Here is a 24,719-nt window from a genome sequence, read left to right on the forward strand (position 1 = left end):
CCACGTTGTGCACAATTTTGCACAACGTCTGTCGGGCCAACGGTTTGCGACAGCCCCGTAACAACGGAAATGTGAAAGAGGCCTAAAGGTATTGCTGGACTGGTCTTTGAAAGAGCTTCATACGCATAGAAATAGTTTGGGGGTGAAATTCTAGTAACAGATTCCCTTTTAAAGGGGTTGTCCACTACTTTTTAACATTAACAACCTATTTGTTGGGTATGTTCTCAATAGCTGATCTATGGGGTCCGACAGCCTACACCGCCACAATTGGTCAGTTGTTATGAGCTCTAAAAATTTCACATAGCAGGATAGGTTTCTAGTGTGTACAAGGTGGTTGAAATATTAAGTAAAGGGGGGGGGGGGGGCACTCATGGAATCTGTGATCTGTGCTCCAGAACCACCATTTTGATGAAGCACATATAAAACATACGCGCGTGCCGTGTTCTGTGTGTTGCCGGCGTTAATTGTTTTTCAAGGTGTTTGTACTCTAATGTTCTCACACTGTGTAGAGGTTATTTTATTATATTATTATTATTAATTTTTATAGCGCCATTTATTCCATGGCGCATCGCCCTCATTATTGATAGATTGAGTCTCCTTCTGTAATTTTGCATAAGTCAGATTTTCTTGCTATGTCTTTCAACGCTTTTCTTTTAATTCTGGAGAATTAGAAGCAAAATAGACCCAGCTGATTAGAGTCAATAATATGACTGTTTTTTATTTATTTTTTATTTATTTTTTTTAAGTTAAATACATATATTTTGCACTATAAATTAAAGTCTTTGTCCAATACTTGCACAACCCCCTTCTTAAATACTATATTCCCCCTTGTAAAGTATAAACCCTAAGTGCTTTCCTTCCATCCTGACGCCATTCTAGTGATGTCTGGCGCCATTCCAGCGATGTCTGTGTAGGGTCTCGGGTGACATTGTGTTCAGCAGCCAATCAGAGTCCGCTTTTCACCTTCTATCCTCGCGTGTCCTTGGCCGTCAGGGGAGGCTGTGACCGAGCTGCTCACTAGCTGCCGCTGATTATGCCATGTGAACTCTGAAGCCAATGTCATGGGAGACCATCACTGGATTGTCACCCGTATGGGAGGGAGAGTCTATAATGTTTTCATTTTACAAGGGGTAATGTATAGTATTTAAGCAGGGGTTGTTTTCTGAATTTTGCTTCTCCGGGCTTTTTTTTTTTTTGTTTCATGTTGAATGAGTTAAGCGAGTATCCTTCCGTGAGCCCGATCTGATCAAATCAATATCTTTTAATATCCTGGAATTGTACAGAATAGAGGTACAACTTGATGTTCCAGCTCCTTCGGGTAAAAATCTTAAAATTTATTGTAACCTACAGTATTTAAAACATGAAATGCTCCTAGACCGCACTATAGTGCACACTGGGACAAAGAGCGACGCGTTTCGATCGCACAAACGATCTTTGATAAACGCAAGGAGCTGGAACATCAATTTGTTTCCTCTCCTTTTGTACGTCTCATCAGGACGGAGCGCCGTGCACCATTGAGGTATCGGTGAGCTGGCTTTTTTTCTTTCTCCTTTTCGTATAATTGTACAGAACGCTTATTGACATTATTTGGCTGTCCATGTCATGCTCAGACCTCCATCACATAGTAGCTTTTAATCCCCAGCTGTAAGATCAGGGTCCTGAATTGGGGATAATGGGCAGATATTGTACTTAAATGTTTAATTCTTCAAAAAAGAAAAAAGAAAAAATGTTTTAATATATATATATTTTTTTTTCTTTTTTGTTCATTCTCAGTGTTTTCCTCTTTGAGCCTCGGCTTGCTGCCTGAGCGGTCGGCTACCCTCATGGTCTATGATGATTACGTGCAGATAGTCTCAGGATTTCAAGGTGAGTACAGCGAATGGAATTGTGCCAGTACAAAAAGACACAAGTGTGATCGTTTGATCTCGATTCATTATTATCTTCTCCTACAATTCAAAAGCGCCGCGCTGTGATCAGACATGAGACACCCCCTTTTCGACATCTTTGTGCATATACACAGAAGCAGGGGCGGACACAGACAGCTTAGGGCCCCTGTGCAAGAAATGTATCTGGGCCCCCCCTCCTTTCATCGCGACCAAGCTACAGATATACATATATTTTTTTTTACAGTCTCCTCTCATATATATTGCAACCCTTATTACACAGTGCTCTCTCTTTATGTATAACACCGTCCCGTATCATATAGTTCCCTCTTGTTATGTACAGCACCGTCCCTTACATATCAGATTCTCATTATTTTTGTTATTTATACCTCCCTGTTCTTTATTACATATCATCCACTCCTGTTAGATATAAACTGAAATCATGGCTGATGGAGCATGGGAAAGCTTCTTTTGTGATGGATGCGGCTGATGGACTGGTCTTCTGGTCAGATGCTGCTCCCTCAGCAGTCATTTTACATTTTACAGGAGAGGACACCATGCAATAAAGAGAAGACGCTGTGAATAACAAAAATAATGAGAATACTCCATGTAAGGGACGGTGCTGTAGATGGCAAGAGATGATACTGGGTAATAATGGACGGCGCTCCACATAACAGGATGCTGTTAGTGATGAGCGAATCTACTCGTTACTTGAGATTTTTCGAGCATGCTTGGGGGGTCCTCCGAGTATTTTTTAGGGCTCGGAGATTTACTTTTTCTTGCCGCAGCTGAATGATTTACATCTGTTAGCCAGCATAAGTACATGTGGGGATTCCCTAGCAACCAGGCAACCCCCACATGTACTTAGCCTGGCTAACAGATGTAAAATATTCAGCTGCGGCGAAGAAAACTAAATCTCCGAGCACTAAAAAAATACTCGGAGGACCCCCGAGCATGCTCGAGAAATCTCGAGTAACGAGTATATTCGCTCATCACTAGACGCTATATAATAAAGGACGGCGCCATACATAAATAGGATGTTACGTAATAAGGGACGGGAGGGTACCGATACCGCAGATGCGATTTCAGGATACGGTCACCGCCGAAGCAGTCACAGGAAGCGAGCACTAATAACAGTACACAGGGTATGGGATACTATATCAGACTAGGGATGGGGGACCTGGCAACATACAGTTGCATACACACCTAACATACTGTAACTATAAGGATTGCAGGATTGCTCAGGCACCTCCCTACTGAGGAGGGTGCTTTTTTGCAAGATGTCTCCACGCTTTTGGCTGGGAGACACGTTGCAAGTGAACACACATTTAACTAAATGCCTCCCAGCTGAGCATTTACCATGTGTACGTGCTGCCCCTTTTAGAACAGGGGAGTGCGCACAGATGCACCCTAGGCACCCCATCGGGACACAGTGCAGCATGCATAGTGGAGGTAGAAGGCAGGAGCATGCTGGAGACAGTGCCATGGGCCGGTGAGTAAGCTGGTGTCCCTGCATAGAGGGAGGAGGGGACACCATGTCAGGCATAGCGCTACATGCCCCTTTCTGAATTTGTCTTGTTCTTCTGCAACACATGGAAAAAAACTCGATTCTACTCACCTTTCTCCGCTCCCACGCCACACGGCGTCCTCATCTGCAATCGGCGCAAGAGCCGCCAGCTGACTTGTCACTGCCATATGTCCCCAGTCATGGACACACCGAGGTCAGATGCTGGATGCAAATTGGTCAGCGGCGTGTACTGCAGCGGAACTGGCGGATCACCGATGCTGCAATATATTTCAGCTGAATGTGCGTCCAAGGATGCAGATCGAGCTGAAATATTCACTGGTGTCAGTGGCCGCACTCCACTTCTGGGCCCAATGCAGCTGCGACTTGTCTGGCCCCGGGAATGCCCCGCTAAAGGGAACCTGTCACCAGGTTTGGCAGATATAAGATACAGCCACCACCTTTCAGGACTCATCTACAGCATTCTATAATGCTGTATATAAGCCTCCGATCCGACCTGTAAGAGAAGAAAAATAAGTTTTATTATACTCACCCGGGAACGGTCCGGTCTGATGAGTGTCACAGCTCCGGGTCCGGCGCCTCCCATCTTCTTATGATCGCCGCCATCCTGCTTGCATCATGGCTCCCCGGCATTGCGCTCCTGCGCAGTCGTACTTATCTGTGCATAGTACTGCAGTGCGCAGATGCCAGGAAAGGTCAGAGAGGCACAGCACCTGTGCACTGCATGACTTTGCTCTGCCCTCAACAGGACAGATAAGTACGCCTGTGCAGGAACACGATGCCGGGGAGCCATGAAGCAACAGGAGGACGGCATCGCAAGAAGATGGGAGGCCCCGGACCCTGAGCTGCGACACCCATCGGACCGGACCGCCCCCCAGGGGAGTATAATAAAACTTATTTTTCTTATCTTTCAGGTTGGATCGGGGGCTTATCTACATAATTACAGAATTCTGTAGATAAGCCCTGAAAGGTGATGGCCGTATCTTATAGCGGCCAAAACTGCTGACATGTTCCCTTTTAAGTGATATTTACCTTTACACTTACTACCCACTGTGTCTCAGAATATATATATATATATATATATATATATATATATATATATATATATATATATATATATATATATATATATATATATATATATATATATATATATATATATATATATTTTGTACTGTGATTATCTTTGTGTCCCACAGATACATATGAGCACTGTGCATAGGTACATATACATACACTAGATGATGGCCCGATTCTAACGCATCGGGTATTCTAGAATATGCATGTAGTGCGACGTAGTATATTGCCCAGCCCACGTAGTATATTGCCCAGCCCACGTAGTATATTGCCCAGCCACGTATGTCACAGGTTAAAAAATAAACACTCACCTTCGGATCCGAGGGCCCCTTGTAGTTCTAACATACTCACCATTCTCGTCGCTGCTCCTCAGCGTCCCGTCTCTCCGCCTCCTGGGATCCAACGGCGCTGTGCCGATGGGCGAGAAATCTTCCGTTCCTAGCGAGACCGCTAGGTCTTCTGGGTAATTTCGCAAAGCATCGCTGGGAAAGGAAGATGGTGGCAGGCGTGAGCGGACAACGGAGGGTGAGTATAGCAGGTTTTTTTTTTTTTTAACATTACTTTTTTTACTATTGATGCCGCATAGGCAGCATCAATAGTAAAAGGTTGGGGACACACAGGGTTAATAGCGGTGGTAACGGAGTGCGTTACCCGCGGCATAACGCGGTCCGTTACCGCCGGCATTAACCCTGTGTTAGCAGTGACCGGAGGGGAGTATGAAGCGGGCGCCGGGGACAGTGACTGCGGGAAGCATGGAGCGGAGCGCCGGGGACAGTGACTGCGGGAAGCATGGAGCGGAGCGCCGGGGACACTGCGGGGAGTATGGACCGGAGCGCCGGGGACACTGCGGGGAGTATGGACCGGAGCGCCGGGGACACTGCGGGGAGTATGGACCGGAGCGCCGGGGACACTGACTGCGGGGAGCGGAGATAATGGAGCGGATCGCCGGGGACACTGACTGCGGGGAGCGGAGATAATGGAGCGGATCGCCGGGGACACTGCGGGGAGTATGGAGCGGCCATTTTCTTCCAGACTGCCTGTAGCTGATTGGTCGCGGCAGCCATGACAGGCAGCTGGCGAGACCAATCAGTGAATGAATAACCGTGTCAGAAGGACAGACAGACGGAAGTGACCCTTAGACAATTATATATACATATATATAGATACTTATATAGAGACTTTTACAAACAGGTGCACAGAAGTATGGTAATACACATAGGTGATAGTAAGTCTGTACACATTTTGTTACTTACACGTGCCGTCCCTCTGGCAGGTGCATTCTTCCATCTCCAGCAGCTCCATCCTGGAGGTCTTCAGTCCTCCATCAGCACTTACTGGCCAGATCTCCAGCTCTCGCCAGTCCTCCTGCCTCTTCACTACCTCTGATAGCTGCAGAGTGTTCTCCCCGTAGTCAGTGGATCTGACACTTCTTCCTCCTGAGAAGTTCTGTCAGGTGCCTGACCCATGTGAACATCGGCCATCACATCACCCTCCCCTCCCCCGTAGCCACTTACCAACCCTGTACTGAGGGGTCTTTACTGAGGAATGGCTGCACTGGCCACTCTTCAGCATTCACACTGCAGCTCCTGCATCTGAATGGGCCAGTGCCGCAGTTTTCCAATAAAGCCCCCTTGGTACAGGAGGTGGAGGTAGCTACAGGGGGATTGATGTGATTGCTCATGTGAACATTGATCAGGCAGTTCAGTTGTCAGAACTGCTCAGGAGGCAGCAGAGGTGACAGATGTACTGACTGCTCAGAGGCTGCTCCCAGCAGCAGTCAGAAGCAGTGAGGAGGAGGCAGGAGACAGGACTGGCTGAGATCAGCCATACTTACCAGGCCTGTTCCTGCCTGCCCTGCACGAACCAGGAAGAGAAGCTGGGGGCGTGTCCAAGGATTATGGGGGGGCGTGTCCAGTGATCCCGGGTTCCTTCATCATATCAAAGAGCCAGCGGCAGCATCAACTCAGAGGAGAAGAAGAGGCCCCTCTCTGACAGCAAAAGACTCGGTACGGCCCTTCCTCTCCTCTTGGTGTAGATGCAGCCGCTGGGTCTATGAGAGAGTAAGATATTTGAGCAGCTGATCGGGCCCCCTGTCCGCCTGGGCCCCTGTGCAGCTGCACAGGCTGAACATGCGGTGTGTCCGCCCATGCACAGAAGAACCCTATGCCAAAGACGTGCCGCCGGTTATGTCACACCCACCTCAGATAAACCCCTCCTCTTTCCGTGAGATCACGTTCCTAGTCAGACATGGTAGAATAAGTGTCTAAAATAGACAAAATATATACAGCTAGTGTGTGTGTGTGTGTGTGTGTGTGTGTGTGTGTGTGTGTACATATATATATTATATATACAGAGGGTGAAATTAGAAGTATTGAACACATCACTAGTTTTCTACGGTAATTGAATATATTTCTAATGTTGCTATTGACATGCAATTCTCCCCAGATGTGGGTAACAACCCATCCAATCCACACAGGCAGAGAAATCAAACCATAAATGTCCATAAATTAAGTTCTGTGTAATAATGAGAAATGACAGAGAAAAAGTATTGAACACACTTACTGAAATATAATTAATACTCCGTACAAAAGACTTTGTTGGTGATGAAGCTTCAAGATGCCTCCTGTATGGAAAAACTAGTCGCGGGCATTGCTCAGGTGTGATTTTTGGCCCATTCTTCCACACCAACGCTCTTTACATCCTGAACATCCTGTGAGCTCCGTCTATGATCTGAGCTTTAGTAACTTCCATAAATTCTCTATTGGATTCAGACCGGTGATCGGCTCAGCCATTCTAGCAGCTTTATTTTTTTTTTTCTCTGAAACCAATTGGTGGTTTTCTTGGCTGCGTGTTTGGGAACATTTTTCTTCCGGAAATGTCCACACTTGTTTCATCTTCGTCATCCTGGTAGATGACAGTAGATTTTTATCCAGAATGTCGCAGTACATTTGTCCATACATCATTCCTTCAATAATGAGGTTTTCCAGTGCCGTATACTGAAAACAGCCGTACAGCATGACGTTTCCACCTCCAAACTTCTCTATTGGGGCAAGATGTGTTTGGGGTGATATATAGTGCCTTTTGGCCTCCAAACATGATGTGTAATATGGCATCAAGAGTTCTATTTTTGTCTCATCTGACCAGACTACAGTTAGGTCTATATATATTTGGACAGAGACAACATTTTTCTAATTTTGGTTATAGACATTACCACAATGAATTTTAAGTAAAACAATTCAGATGCAGTTGAAGTTCAGACTTTCAGCTTTCATTTGAGGGTATCCACATTAAAATTGGATGAAGGGTTTAGGAGTTTCAGCTCCTTAACATGTGCCACCCTGTTTTTAAAGGGACCAAAAGTAATTGGACAATTGACTCCAAGGCTATTTCATGGACAGGTGTGGGCAATCCCTTCGTTATGTCATTCTTAATTAAGCAGATAAAAGGCCTGGAGTTGATGTGTGGTGCGGTGCTTGCATTTGGAAGGTTTTGCTGTGAAGTAATCATGTGGTCAAAGGAGCTCTCCATGCAGGTGAAACAAGCCATCCTTAAGCTGTGAAAACAGAAAAAACCCATCCGAGAAATTGCTACAATATTAGGAGTGGCAAAATCTACAGTTTGGTACATCCTGAGAAAGAAAGAAAGCACTGGTGAACTCATCAAAGCAAAAAGACCTGGGCGCCCACAGAAGACAACAGTGGTGGATGATCGCAGAATAATCTCCATGGTGAAGAGAAACCCCTTCACAACAGCCAACCAAGTGACCAACACTCTCCAGGAGGTCGGCGTATCAATATCCAAATCTTCCATAAAGAGAAGACTGCATGAAAGTAAATACAGAGGGTTCACTGCACGGTGCAAGCCACTCATAAGCATCAAGAATAAAAAGCCTAGACTGGACTTTGCTAAAAAACATCTAAAAAAGCCAGCACATTCTGGAAGAACATTCTTTGGACAGATGAAACCAAGATCAACCTCTACAAGGATGATGGAAAGAGAAAAGTATGGCGAAGGCGTGGTACAGCTCATGATCCAAAGCATCCCACATCATCTGTAAAACACGGCGGAGGCAGTGTGATGGCTTGGGCATGCATGGCTGCCAGTGGCACTGGGTCACTAGTGTTGATTGATGATGTGACACAGGAATGAATTCTGAGGTCTTCAGAGCCGCCATACTGTGTGCTCAGATCGAGCCAAATGCAGACTGATTGGTCGTCTTTTCATACTACAGATGGTCAATGACCCAAAACATAAAACCAAAGCAACCCAGGAGTTTATTAAAGCAAAGAAGTAGAATTTTCTTGAATGGCCAAGTCAGTCACCTGATCTCAACACAATTGAGCAGCATTTCACTTGTTAAAAGACTAAACTTCAGACAGAAAGGCCCACAAAGGCTGTGTGGCGTCTGCAGCAGGGGGGAAAGGCCTGCCTCCAGGACTGAAGACAAGGTATTTAGGACAAATTACAAAACTGATTTTCTGCAGTTACAGCACCCAGTACTAAAAGAGCCACCATGCCAGAATGCAGCATTACTGCTGCACAAGGTGGCTCTTTTAGTTTAAAATGCCTGGGAGGGGTGACAGGTTCCCTTTAAGGAGCTGAAACTCCTAAACCCTTCATCTAATTTTAATGTGGATACCCTCAAATGAAAGCTGAAAGTCTGAACTTCAACTGCATCTGAATTGTTTTGTATTAAATTCATTGTGGTAATGTCTATAACCAAAATTAGAAAAATGTTGTCTCTGTCCAAATATATATGGACCTAACTGTATATTCTCTTGGTATTTCACAGGCTTGTCCAAATGTTGTTGAGCAAACTTAAAACACGTTTGAACATGCTTTTTGTTCAGCGATGGAGTCTTCATGGTGTGCGTGCATACAGGCCATGGAGGTTGTGTGGTGAGCATGCATACAGGCCATAGAGTTTGAGTGCATTACTTATGGTTTTCTTTGAAACAATTGTTCCTGCTGATTCTAGGTCTTTCTGTAGCTCTCCACAGTTGATTCTTGGCTCTTGGACATCTCTGCTGATAATTCTTTTCACTCCTCTGTCTGAAATCTTGAGGGGAGAACCTGATCACGACCTGTTTATGGTGAAATTGTGTTCTTTCCACTTATGGGTTATGGCCCCAACAGCGCTCACTGGAACCTTCAGTAGTTTAGAAATTCTTCTGTAACCAATGCCATCAATATGTTTTTCAACAGTAAGGTTGTGAAGGTCTTGAGACAGCTCACCAGTTTTAACCATTATGAAATTTCTCATGTGGCACCTCAGTAATGCGACACCTTTTGATAGTTCATCAGTTGAACCAGTTGATATTATTTTTCATTAAGTGGCACGATTGCTTTCAAATTACTGATAAGTTAAGCTGGTGTCAGGACTGTCCATGGCTTTTTGCACTTTTGTCTTCATATATTCAATATTTTTTTTCCTGTGTCATTTTTCGTTATTACACATAGCTTAAGGACATCTATGGATGTTTTCTTTGCCTGTGTGGATTGGATGGGTTGTTACCGACATCTAGTGAGAATTTCAAGTCAAGGCGAAAATTGGTGACATATTCAATAATAATTTCACCCACTATACGTATACAGATGCATGTACATACCTTAGCTATATATTTTACTTATATAGCGCCATCATATACCACAGTGCTTCTAATGCACTACATACAATCTAAAGTGATTTACTCCTCTCCATTTATTTTCCACATTAATAGGGAGTGTGATATTATGACCCCACACATCTGCCGAGACTTGTACATGATCAGCAGGCATTGTATACGTGTTTTATTCTAATGAACAGGGCATGTGAACTATTCCTGTCGATCGTGCACTCATCTTAGCAGGAGTGTGATGTCATAACGTTATCCGCACCGCTTGCCCCGTATGTAGCGCGGAATAATCCCTATAAAGTGCTTCAAGGGTGAGAGGTGCTACTTGGTAGTGATCACTCAATTTTAGTGCCAAAATGACCATGTGGCTGAGATTTTATTTCTTCCAAATGATGACTCCACACAAGTGGATGCCGCAGATTTAAGAACCCTTCTGGTGCATTTTATGGATGCCCTGTTATTACAGACTGTGTCACATATGAGGAGAGTAGAGTTGTCAGTCACACCTAGGCCTTTAGGCCTTGTCACACTTAGGCCCCGTCACACCTAGGCCCCGTCACACCTAGGCCCATTTTTGCCGGCCCAGATTTTGCACTAGTGCCCAGGAGCTACAAATTGATGTCTCTGATCCTCAATATGAATCTGTATGTTCTCTGCTTTGTACACAGCCATAAAAAGGCCCCCACAGAGTTGTAATATATCCCCATATATGAGACCTTCATTAGTCCATCATTTGCATAAGTGTTAATTAATGATTTCTGGCACACTGCGAATCGGTTACCTCTAAACAGCTTGAAGGCGATGAGGAGCCGTCCTAATGAGGAGCCGCAGCATTGCTGATGTGATGCCTCGCACCCCAGGAGCTCTCCTCTCATGTCGGACCTTTTTGGGTACAATTTCAATCGAGCTAAAACTTTATATTTCATAAATCTGCAGGAGGGGTTTGAAATGTTAATAGGAGAAACCAAATTCTGTTTCCACATATAAATAAATTACTGGAGATGGGTTGTAAAAACACTAATCATTATTGACATCAAAGTCCAATCTAACGATGTCATCAGAAAATGACCCGTTGTTTAACTGGTGTTTGGCAAGTGTGTGCTTTTATTTTTTTATTTATTTATTTTTTCCAGTTTTTAAGGGTTTTCAATACTTCCATTTCACTACATAACCCCTCCCCACACACACACACGCAAACCTTGCCATTTTAACTCTGGCCACTAGGTTTTATATTGGATTCGTATTTCTCTTCTGTACAGAAGATTTCCAGCAGTCTCATCATTATAACAGACAGGATTGCAAAGACTGATAACACCTCTATAATACAGTAGATAACACAGGATCCTCCATTCACAATAGGTGATGTCACAGCTCACCTCCTCCTCCTGTACAATGACTGATAACACCTCTATATACAGTAGATAACACAGGATCCTCCATTCACAATAGGTGATGTCACAGCTCACCTCCTCCTCCTGTACAGTGACTGATAACACCTCTATATACAGTAGATAACACAGGATCCACCATTCACAATAGGTGATGTCACAGCTCACCTCCTCCTCCTGTACAATGACTGATAACACCTCTATATACAGTAGATAACACAGGATCCACCATTCACAACAGGTCATATCACAGCTCACCTCCCCCTCCTGTACAATGGCTAATAAACCCTCTAGGTGATGTCACAGCTCACATCCGCACCCTCCATTCAATGACCCCTGCCCTGCTTAGAGCATGCTCAGTTTATACTTCTATACAAATAGTCTACGAGTCACTGTTATTGCAGTTATCCATGTAAAGATCAGGCCTCACATTAGACCTAGTGACCAGTTTGAAAATTGCAAGATTTTTTTTTTTTTTTTTTTTTTAAATATACCTTCCTCAACATTGAACTTGCAACACCAAGATGGAAAAGATAGACCTGTAAGAGATTAAAAAGCGCCGTTTTCTAATCCAGAAGTTCGAGTTTTTCTTTTCCTCTGTTTTCAGAGGGTTGTATTTTTGTCAAATTTATACCAATGGCCTCACTTGTTGGTTTATGATTGGAATTCGTTAAGCCTTATTTTGGAGAGGAAAAGCCGTACGTTTATGTACATAGATTTGCTACTAATTGGAGTAACTCGATGCGCTGTACCAAATTTTTTAGATGTGGAATATCATAAATAGTTTGAAAAAATGTGCGCTTTCCCTTTAAATCATTGACCTGATAGATTTGTCCATGTGAAAAGCTTGTGATTAGGGAGAAGCGTCGTGTGCTGCGTGGACATTGTGCTCGTTGATGAGAATCCCATATGTCCATGTCTGAAGCGTCGGGCCTGGAACCAGCTCTGAGCCTTTTGGCCGCGGCACATCTGGACGCTGCTCCCAACATGTTATTTTGAGGTCAGTTCAAAAATAAAATTCTGCTTTTTACTATGCGCAGCCTTCTGCCAGCCTTCTGGTATTAAGAGGCAGAAATAAGGAACTTGTCCGACTCTCCCCCAGGAAATGTCACGGCTCTGATGGAAAGACCGCTTCTCTTTGACCCGTGCATGGCGGATTGTGAAGTGCCTGCTCGATGGGACACGCGGGCTCACTTACAGGATCATCATGTGAATGTCGTTGTGTTGGGATTTTTCTTCTTTTTTTTTTTTTTTTCTTTTTTTAAGCAGAATCCACTCAAAACAGGATACTACAAAAGCTGTAAAAAAAAAATGGGGTGAAAATAACCCTTCAAAAATCACAAGATCTGAAAACCTTTAAAAAAAAAAAAAAAAAAAAAAAAACCACTGTGGATTTCTCTTTAGACTAAGTTCACACTAGGCATTTTTGCTGCATTTTTTTTTTTTTTTTATCTTAAGTTTCAGCTGCATTTTTCAGTACCAGCAATGCCTATGAGATTTTTTTTTTTTTTTGTCATCAGTATTTTGTGCTTTGCATGTTTTTTTGCACAATGGAGCATGTCCCTTTTTTGGGCGTTTTTCTTTTTTCAACGTTTTTGACCCATTGACTTAAATGGGTGGTGAAAAAACGCACCAAAAAACGCAGGCGTCATGCTTTGTTTTTGTGTGCCAAAACCTGATTCTTTTTTTTTTTTTTTTTTTTTTCTTCCAACATTAAACTTTATCATCTTGCACAAGAGACAAATCTAGCATGCCAAAACTGCCGCAAAAAACATGCTTCTTTCCTGCCAAGAGATCAGGTTTTGCTTCAGAAAAAAACACTGAAAAAAAAATCTTAGTGAGAACTTGCCCTAAAAAAACTTTTTGGGGTGGGTTTCACTGGTTTAAACATCTGCACGAAAAAAAAATTTCCTGGAACTTTTTTTGTGTTTCTGACAATTTTTCTGTGTACGAGGCGTTTTCTGCTCACCATTATTCAGTGGTAATATTTGGAACTGTTTTTGAGCAGGAAAAAAAACACAAAAAACCGCACCATAGGCAAGTTTTTTTTATATTGAAAATAATAAGCGAATTTGAAGCCTTTGTGACGTGGATTTTAAAGCTGAATCCTCTCCAAAATCCATGTAAAGTAAAAAAAAAAAAAAAAAAATTGTGAATATACCCATAGTGAGTGGAAATGTTAATGCTTCATCTTAAAAAAAATAAAATAAAATAAAATTGCACCATGTTTAGTATAAGAATATTTACTTGGGAAAATTTTACCACAGTATTTTATTTAAAGGGTATTTTTAAAGTGTTTGATGCAAATTTTACCTATGGAAGTAGGGGGGATGGGAGTCCCGGATTTAATGGCATATCATAGAGCCTCAATATTAATGGGTTTAAAAGAATGGTGGCAGATGAATGGAAACCACAGATGGATGCAGATAGAAAAATTTTATTCTAGACGGGGTTCCACGCATCTGGCGCTAGAGACAGAGTTAATTCAAATGGGACCTACCTCCCCCTTATTGCCAACAATGCAGGTGGCAATCCGGTTATGGAGATTGTTAATACCCTCGCTGCTAGGGATACCATGTGAAACATTGTCAATATATGCCATTGAGCCCCATATTCCTTATTTAAACCTCCAACAATGGCGAGGGGCGGGTATACAAACTTTAGCAGACATAATGGAAATCACTGGAGTTATCCCTTTTGATCAATTAGCCAAGAAATATACCGGAATCCGAAAATATTTTTATCAGTATTTACAAATTAGGAATTTTTTAAATAAAATTGTAATAGCGAGACATTCTGGCACTATGGGAGAGGGAAAGATGGGAAAACTCATAGTAACATCAGGTCCAACTATAAAAGGAATATCAGTGTTTTATAGAGCTTTAATTAACCCAGTTGAAGAGATTAAACTGCCTTATATGGAAAAATGGGAGTTAGAGTTAGGGGAGGTATTAGAATTAAAACTATGGGGAAATAGTATAAAGGAGGTTAAGGGCTGTCCCACACATCCAGATAATTCCGGTACCGGAATAAATCGGTACCGGAGTTATCCGTGTCCGTGTGCCTGGGAACTCACGGAGGCCATACGTGCGGCACACGCGTGCCGCCCGTATGGCGAGTGGGTACCACACGGAGCGTGTGGTACCCACTCTGCATGGTGCTGAAGCTGCGATTCATATCTTCCCTGCAGCAGTGTTTGCTGCAGAGAAAATATGAAGAATAGTGTTTAAAATAAAGATCCATGTGTCCGCCGCCCCCCCACCCCCTGTGCGCCCCCCCCGCTGTTCAGAAAATACTTACCCGCTCCCTCGCTGCTTCCTGGTCTGGCCGCGGCTTCTCCTGCATGCAGTCACGTGGGGCCGATCATTTACAGTCATGAATATGTGGCTCCACCTCCCATAGGGGCGGAGCCGACTATTCATGATTGTAAATGATCGGCCCCACGTGACCGCATACAGTAGGAGGCGCGGCCAGACCAGGAAGGAGCGAGGGAGCGGGTAAGTATTTTCTGACCAGCGGGGGGGCGCACAGGGGGTGGGGGGGCGCACAGGGGGTGGGGGGCCGGCGGACACCTAAATCTTTATTTTTAACACTATTCTTCATATTTTCTCTACAGCAAACGCTGCTGCAGGGAAGATATGAATACCGGCTTCAGCACCATGTGGGGGGGACAGCGCTTACTGTAGCGCTGTCTCCTGCACGCACACGGACCCCAGACGGAGAATGTCCGTGTTTTACGCGGACCCATTGACTCTATTGGGTCCGTGTAAAACGTGCGCTCCCACGAACACTGACATGTCTCCGTGTTTGGCACACGGAGACACGGTCCGCAAAAAATCAATGACATCTGAACAGATGCATTGATTTTTATGGGTCTACGTGTGTCAGTGTCTCCGGTACGTGAGGAAACTGTCACCTCACGTACCGGAATCACTGACGTGTGAAACCGGCCTAAGAGAGTGTCATCCTGTATAAATCACGTGGAACAATTAAAGAAGACTCAAATGAGATGGTATCTATGCCCAGAGAGAATTGCAAAATTTAATCCGCAATCCTCCCATTTATGTTGGCGAGGATGTGGACAAGTAGGCAACCAGAGACATATCTGGTACTCGTGCCCGAGGCTTCTATCCTTTTGGGGCAGTGTGTTGAAGCTGATTATGGAGATTTCAGGGGTAACGGCACAAATTACACCCTCAATGGTGATTTTACACATTGGTTTGGAAATATTTCCTAAACAAATTAGAGGGTTGATATCACATATACTGATAGCAGCTCGAATATTGTTGGCTAGAAAATGGAAGGAGACCTTTCCTCCAACCCTAAAAGAGCTGACCGAAAAGCTGAATGTGAATTGTAAATATGAATTAATGTTGTCTCAGTCTCGCACTAGGAGAAAAAAGGTAGCAAAGATTTGGCAAACCTGGACAGCGAGTAAATACCATTTGTCCTAAAACAGTTTATATATATATATATATATATATTAATATAATTTTTTTTTTGTGTTGTAATTATAATTTGTATTGGAATATTTTATGTATGTGTTATCTTTGAAAATAAAATAAACATTTAAAGGGAAAAAAAAAAAAATGCGGTAAGTGATCAAACATAAGGATAGAAGTTTTTTTTTTTTCCCCCTAAATGTGGGAGTTTTTTTGCCAATTTTGAATAACAGAAGAATTTTTTGTACCAATATCTGTTCACTATTGTATGGTGTGAGCTCAGATTCCAATTGTTTAGCCATAGACATTAGTAAGATGTCTTAGAGATTCTTGCTTGTACCTGAAATCTACGTCGGTTCATTATTGGCGTGGATTTAATTTTTTGGCACACGGACAACACCATTTATCAGGAGCCATGTTGCTTTTAATAAATTTGGCGCGCCTTCTGCAGTTAATTATTTTCCAAAATAAGTGTTAAAAATTAGATTTTTGAAGCAAGATTTATGAAATCTAAGGTCATGACTTATGAGAAATCCATTGATTGAATGCTGATGTTATTGCCCATGAGAAGTGCTACATCGGCAAGGTTTTTTATTTTTCGAAATGGCAGATTTTTAATTAAAGCGTGTGCCAATAGTCAGCTAATCAAGACCTGCGCCAATTTCCTGGGACGTTTTGTAGCTGCTTGACCTGGAAGGCATCGTATAGTGTTTTGTACTAATGAGAACCACATGTAGAATCCGCGGTACATGTAAATGTCTGGTGCCCGGCGGTAATAAAAGCCCGGCTGTACCATGGAGGGGGTGTTATATAAGGCATTCACTCTGACGAGACGACTAGAAGACATCTGGGAATCCTGCCTGCTACTTAATGTTGATGTGTTTTACAGGCTAAAAGTCTGTCCCAGAGCCGCATTATTTTTTTGTGCACTTTTTATTGTCCGGGAATATCGTTGCAGTTTCTTATATGGCTGCTACTACACTGAGTATTTATTGTAATTTTTTTTTTTTTTTTTTTTTTTTTTTTTAAACCTTCTAGAAATCTACCGGTATTTCTAGAGGTCAATTACAATCGCCCATAAAATTTCATTTGGAAGCTAAAGACCAGCATGACGGGCATGAGAATTTATTTGCCTTTTTTTTTTTTTTTTTTTTTTTCTCCTTTTGCTTCGCTTTTGGTTTATGGCCATAAATAAGTGGTTTGTGGTTTTGATTCCCCAGATGTAAGTTGTGGAGATTTGTATAGTTGGACCACAGGCCGTGCTAGTGCTGCTATTTCCACACATCCACTGCAAAGTATAGCTGATTATTGTATGCAAAAGTGTACAAAGCTGGTCTAGATAAAGTGTAATAATTATTTTATAACTGCCTTAACGACTTCTGGATGGCCCATAGACTGCACATTCTGGCAGACACAGCCAGACTCCCCACAGAGAAGGCAGACTTGGTTTATTACCATGTTTACCTTCTCGATCTCTATATACACCATGCTGAACGAGTGATAAATACAGACTAGAAAGTATTGTAATTGCTTCCTCCTCTGGACCCTGCGTTCATGTGATCGTAGGGTGTAGGCAGGGAACATGAGCTGCCGGGTCCTAGAAGACACTGTCCGCTCTGCTATTCAGGCAGGAAACTGAAAATCCCCTGTAACTGGGGGCTAATATAGTAGCCCTTGTTACAGGGGAAATCTGCAATTATAAAAATATATTACTGTACGTTAAAATGCTTCCCAAATGTCCTTTAAGACCTTATAGAGAGTCAGTGTGTTAAATAAATGAACAAAAATGAAATTAAAAAAAGCATAAATAAAACCATTGAAAAAAAAAAAAATTGTCTAAAAAAAGTCTAAATCACTATTTATAAAACAAGTACAACTAAATCGGGCTAAGTGACAGATGGGATGAGGACCCTGCCCACGAGGAGTTACAATCTGCAGAGAAGCGGGACATATCTGCAAAACAAGGGAAAGGGAGACGCCAACAGTGACCAATCAGGTCGTGACTGTGAATATGATTGGATGTTTTGGATTGACTCCTCTGCTTCACGATTTATTTTCTATTATTCGTGGGCTAGGATACTTTTTTTTTTTTTCTACAGAAATCCACTTAAGGAAATGCTGCTTTCTTTTATATTTTTTAAAGCAGTCTTGATGTTTTTAAAGCTGTGGGTTTTTTTTCCTGCCCTGTGCACTGGAGCCTTATGACATAACAGTGCCAAGTTTGGAGCATAATCCACAAGGAATCCCCCTCAAAGAAACAACATATTCCTTTTTTTCCCCACAACGTTTTTCTAAACGTTGTTGGAAAAAAAAAAGTGAGTGTTTTTTGAAGCATTTTTTGAGGATGATTTTTGGCGCAGATCTGCTTTAAAAGTAAATATTTAGAAAAGAAAAAGTAAAAACGGAGACAAGACTTTGGTTATGTGCACGATCTCTTTCAGGCGGATTCTGCCATGAACCTGCCTAGGAATAAAAAGAATAAACCTTTTCATTGACAAGTCAAAACCACTTGCTGTGCCTATGTTACATCTTTTTTCTCAGTTTGTGGCTAAAAACTATGGAGGCTAAAAGTGACCTGACATCCTTCTGGCAGTTTATACTTGGAAACCACCACTATCTTGTATATAAAATGAAAATGAAAAAAACTGCCACAAAAACTTTAAAAAAAAAAAAAAAAAAAAAAAAACTTCAAATCCCTCCAGAGGTTTCTTGAAGCATCATCTGCTTAAGAAACAATGCAGGTACACCGGCATCTAAGCCGCATATTGCGGAAAACCCAAGTAAGGTTGGGGCAAACTCCAGGACAAAAAAGGTGTTTTTGTTTTGTTTTTGTTTTTTTTTGTGTGCGCGCCCCTATGCAGATACATATAGGAGAGGTGACTGCATGAGCCATTAGCGGGTGAAGGAAGCCCTGGAACACACAAATACAACTTGGTGTAGTATTTATTATTATTATTATTACTACTATTATTACTATTATTGCGCCATTTATTCCATGGCATTTTACATGTGAGGAGGGGTATACATAATAAAAACAAGTACAATAATCTATTTACGGTATTTTTACGGTAAGTTTGCTATAAGAAAAAGGAAAGTATTGAATGGACATAAAGGGTATAAAGGGTATTTTAAAGAAGATATTTTTACTACTTGACCTTTCCCATTGAACCAGCATGTGCATGGTCACAATTATCCGGATAATGTGCATATCATCCTTTTAAAGAACGGATTCCTGTGCAGCTTTCTTCCCTCTTTACCAATTGTTTTTGTTTGTTTGTTTTTTTGCAGTGTTTTTTTTATACATTTTTTTTTTTAATCTAATGAGCAAATTTGAAACCTCATACAGAAAAAAAGCACACTGACAATTGAGTATTACCGTTCTCCTTCTCATTAGGGTGTGTACCTACACATTGACATGATCGGCAACGATAGGACAGCGCAGGGAAATTCCACATTGACCAACATAATTGCAACACCCAACAGATTACACTGAGCTGTCTAACAAGTCTTTTACCTCACCCGAAAGCTGTATTCACATCTATACTGCTCATTACTGCTGTATAATGTCCTCCATGCTACTTCTGTCTGTGATCAAACGGTGGGATAAACACCAGGAATCCGACATGTCTGTGCATGAGATTTTAGCAGCTAGTCTATACCCTCTAGCTTAAAGCTTATTGCCAATTAAATAATGGAGCTTTCCAAGGGGGGAAAACTGGTAAAATGTAGGTAGAAGGGACATAGTGGCCAAAGGTAGTTTTATTCCTCATGTACACATACAGGACAACTTCATCTGAAAAGTTACTTGAAAGTACACTTACCCTAAAAAATAAGATGCCGGAGAGCGGACAGATCCTCTAAGTAATGTACCTTCATTATTCATTGTATCTCTTCCAAATGGATTAGTACATTCTGGGCAGTAACTGTAATGGAGAAACTTCTTTCCATCCAGCAATTGACATAAATTGATGATTACAGGAAGTATCGTGGCCGTTATTCATCAGATCATCAGTTGTTTTATATATACGAGGCCAGAATTGGATAATGGATGCTTTATGCTGGAAAGGATTCACTACCTAAATGTACTTTTTTAGAAAAATCTGATTACTAAAGCAGGCTGAGATGAGGAATGTCACCTCTGAGATGAGGAATGTCACCGCTTGACAGCTGCATCCTCTTCTTTTATACAAATCTAACTTGGTGCTGATTAACAAAGCCATTTTGTGACTTTTTGATAATGATGGTCTTGGGTTTTTTTTTTTTGTTTGTTTTTTACTGTAGCAATCAGATTTATTTGACCTGACTATTTCATGTTTGTGGTCCATACAGGGTCTCGCCTGCAGCCTCGAGTGCACTTTGACAGAAGCGCCCTGGAACTCCCTGGAAATGCTACCTATAAAGATCTGAATGCATTTTTGACTGTTGCCAGCACTTCCTTAGAAGTGGAAAGTTTTCCTTATTTACAAGGGACCGATGGAAACTCATCAGGTAGGACATCTGCCAAACTCCTAATTAAATGTTGGAATGGTGGACTGTCTTACCATTGATCCTACACTTGCAGACAACAGACGCACTGTGTGAATACCGTCGTGCGGTTTTATTTGTAAAGGTAACATGTGTCTAATGTGATGTACAGTATATAAGGTGTTAATGCATAATGTGAGTATAGCATAAGATATAGGATAATAGTTTTAGCCTATAATATGGGAACTGGTTAAGGATAGAACTAGCCCAGTGGGTGGGCACTAGTGCTGGTGAAAGGGGCGCACTTCCTGGTTAGGGGGGAGTTCAGTGACAGTGTAGGCCAAGTTCAGGTGTAGTGGGCTGCTAGGGGCAGCATGGGCCAACCGTTTGAGGCAGTGGGAGGCGAAATTGAGTTCCCTGCTGGACTTTCCAGGACCGTCTGGTGCCTAGGCCTAGGGTGAGGTACCAAGAAGCAGGCCTGGTCTTCTGACATCAGGAAGTCGGTGGACGTGGAATTAAATGGGGGGAAGGGCAGAAGGCCGGTCCTGGGTTCACTGCCAGAGTGGACAACAAATCCCTTCGGCTGATGGAGTCTTTGGGCTTTTGGGCTTGGGGTGTAGTCCAGGACGAATGGGGGACAGGACTAAAGATGAGGTGTACTAAAAAGGAAGAAAGTGTGTATTGCTGAGCCCTAGCCCACCTGTAGCCACCTGATGAACTTGAAATGCTTAGTAAAAGTTTGACTGTTACAATGCTTTGGACACCAAGTTCCTTGTATGCGGTGAGTCCTAAGGACAGAAGCCTGGAGGCCTAAAGTCAGTATGGTGCACCCTACAGCACACTGGGACACCATTTTACTGTAACGTGCCAGAGCAAATCCGGACAGCAGCTCGTTTGCGACTACCGCTCTGCCCCACTTAACATAACCATATCTAAAATATGATGTGACCGCAGACTTGTGCAGTTCAGCAAAAGCTTAGAGGACATGTCACTTGCCATAAGTGTTTGTTTTTTTACGTGGTGTAAATGCTGGTATTCTCCTGAATCTGGCAGTGTCTTTTCGTTTCTTTGTTCACTATCCATTCCTGGGAAATGGCCCCATCTTCCTTCATAAAATTTTAGACTTTGATAGCCAAGGGGGCCTGATCCTCAAGAAAATGTCCACCTGGCAAAGGTGAGTGCCACACCCACTTAACTGAAAATACTAGTTTTATAACCAAGGAAGGAGGAGCCATATCTCTGGAATGAAGAGGCCCAGGGACATACAAAAAAAACATTCCAGGTTCTAGAACGGCAGCATTTATGTCAAATGAAAAAAAATAAAACACATATCTATGTTTGAGGCAGTATGGGGAGATAACTGCAGCTGCAAATGTGTTTTGTAAAGATACAAAGTTCAGTTCTGCTGTACTGTGTTAGTTATAATCACACACAGCTTTGCAGTAAGGTCAGGAGAGCAGCCATTACATATTGCACTGGAACACTCCCTTTCAAGTAAAATAACCCATGGAGGTAGATTCTCAGGGAGATCTATGTCCGGCCCATAGATCTTAATAGCTCATTTACATATTGGGGAAAAATGTGGTTTTCTCTGGAATAAGACATTGGATCACACATTTCAAGGTATTTCTTTATTCAACTACCCTTTTTAAGGATTACAAATTGTTTAATCACTAGCTAAAGGTATAGGTCTAATTCAGTGGCGTACCACCATAGCTGCAAGCCCACCCAGCCGCTATGGGGCCTGTGAGTTGGGGTGACCCATAGCATCACAATTTCAGTGCTATCCGCATCCTCAGGATGCAGATACAGTTAAGTACAATGGTGGAGCAGGGAGCCTAGGGCTCCATGCTCCACCATTGATCCTGTGTGTGTGTGTGAGTCTGAGACTTAATGGACTCCAGGCATGATGACCTCACTACATCGCGCCTGCTGTGCTGAAGGCTCAGTACGCACATTGCACAGACTGGAGCAGAGCGCTGGAGGGACAGGGTGAGGTGAGCAGTGTGTTGGGGGGTTTTGTGAATGTCCTTAATTGTGGGGGCCAATCATACAGAATGTGGGGTTTGTGGTGGGACCAATAGTATTGAATGGGAGGCTCTTGAGGGGCCAGTCATACAGAGTGGGCCATTATACTGAGCGAGGAGCCTCAGGGGACTATTACACTGAGTAGGGGACTGGTGGAGGCCATCATACTGAATAGAGGCAGTTGGGAGCCAGTCATACTGAATGGCGGGCTGGTGGGGCAGTTAGAAATGTTGCATTGGGGCCCTGTGATTTCTATGTATGCCGCTAGTCCAGTTTTTAGAGTTTTCAGCATGGTAACACTACTTTTCTGTATTCTGTTTTTGATCAACCTCGTCCTAAGTGTGAATTTGTTCTCTCCATCTAAATCTACGCCTTTGTAGAGAGTAGAGCTTAGTACAAGAAGTGTTGACATGGGACACCTACTTTTTCAGATAAAATTGATTATTTTTTTGACACGTAACTTAACAAAAATTGTTGAAATTCCTTGTTTATTTTCAAGAAAGTAACTGTTCTGTCCAAATAAAATTAGAAAGTGTTATTCCGCTTCGGTTGCATATTTTACGAGCACAGGGACGGATATGTGGAAATTACTACTTGGAAGAGCTGCACGTAGTACGGAGTTGCCAGTAGGTCCAAGCCAAGCTCAAAATAATGAGGGCATGTTTAGTAGTTTAAGAAAGTAAATGAGTGATGAAGCTGACATACTGTGCGGCTGGACGAGACTTGGCAAGACGAGTAAGCGAAGTGTCATGTATGGTTCAGGGTAACGCGCGCCCGGTGCGCCAAGTGTGTCACCATTTTCCTGCTTAATCTGCAGTTTCTGCCTAGGACGGACCGTGGCCAAACATTTCACGCTGGCTCTAATACTTCAATACTGTGCAAAAACGTGTGGTCATGCTTATTATTATTGATCTGCTATTTGTATGTTTTTCATAGGGAACAGAAGCCGCTTTGACCTCACCCCAGTCACTGCAGTCAGCATCCATTTATTCGGCAGTGATAAGACGGACATATTGGTTCAGGGCCCAATCTATGTGACTGTTCCTTTGCCGTCCCATAGTAACCTTAAACACAATGCACATGTGCCCGCGTGGAGATTTGACCAATACCATGGTAAGATGCCTTACTGTATACTTTTGTGCATGTGGGGGGCTTTTTTGTGTTTATTTTTGCAGGTTTCCTATGCACAAGACTTAATGGGGAAGTTAACCTGAAAAGAAAATCAACATGTACATAACTTAGTTACATGTAATAGTTTGGGCAAGTTGAAAACTAAATATTCTATAAAATGCCTAAAGTTTTCATCTTTTTCATTTTAAAAATTACAAAAATGAAAATGGGCCCAAGGCAAAAGTTTAAGCAGTCTTTCAATTCTTATTTGAGAGATTCTCATCCATTCTTCCTTAGAAAATTCTTCCAATTCTGTGATTCCTGGGTTGTCTTGCATCGTCTGTTATTTTGAGGTCTAGCCACATATTTTCAATTTTTGTTCAGATTGGGAGACTGTGAGGGCCGTTGGAAAACCTTCAGTTTGCTCCTTTTGAGGTCGTCTGTTGTGCATTTTGGCTTATGTTTAGGATCATTATCCATTTGTAGAAACCATCCTCTTTTCAACTCCAGCTTTTTTTACAGAAGTTATGTTTGCACCAAGAATTTGATTGAATTTCATTGAATCCATTCTTCCCTCAACATGTGAAATATTCCCCGTGCCATTGGCTGCAACACAACCCCAAAGAATGATTGATCCACCTCTATGCTTAACGGTTGGCGAGATGCTCTTTTCCTGAAATTCTGTGCCCTTTTTTCTTCACTGATAACTTTTGATCATTGTGGCTTAAGAGTTTTATTTTAACCTCCTCCATCAACAGAACTTGTTTCCAAAATGCATCAAGTTTGTTTAGATGTTCTTTTGCATACTTCTTACTCTGAATTTTAAGGTAAGGATACAGGAGAGGTTTTCTTCTGATGACTCTTTCATGAAGGCCATCTTTGTGCAGATGACTCTGAACGGTAGAACAATATACCACAACTCCAGAGTCTGCTAAATCTTTATGAAGGTCTTTTGCAGTCAAGCGGGGAGTTCTGATTTGCCCCTCTAGCAATGCTGCGAACAGCTCTCACTGGAATTTTGTTTGGTCTTCCAGACCTTATCTTAACCTCCACTGTTACTGGTAACTGCCATTTCTTAATTACATTTTGAACTGAGGAAAGGGCAGCCTGAAAACTCTTTTGCTATCTTCATTCGTGTAGCCTCCACCTCCTGCTTTGTGGGCTTCCACCATTTTCATTTTCAGAGT

General features: G+C 42.5%; 1 protein-coding gene across 1 annotated transcript in view; it reads left to right on the forward strand.

The window, feature by feature from the left end:
* Positions 1-24,719, forward strand: part of FAM171A1 (family with sequence similarity 171 member A1) — a 92,779-nt gene that overhangs the window by 45,449 nt on the left and 22,611 nt on the right. The window contains exons 3-5 of the mRNA XM_077268246.1: positions 1,774-1,866; positions 20,260-20,418; positions 23,359-23,535. Of these exons, the coding sequence (XP_077124361.1) occupies positions 1,774-1,866; positions 20,260-20,418; positions 23,359-23,535 (429 nt within the window). The remainder of the gene's footprint in view (positions 1-1,773; positions 1,867-20,259; positions 20,419-23,358; positions 23,536-24,719) is intronic.

Source organism: Ranitomeya variabilis, chromosome 6 (genome assembly GCF_051348905.1).
Source record: "Ranitomeya variabilis isolate aRanVar5 chromosome 6, aRanVar5.hap1, whole genome shotgun sequence".
Lineage (NCBI taxonomy): Eukaryota > Metazoa > Chordata > Amphibia > Anura > Dendrobatidae > Ranitomeya > Ranitomeya variabilis.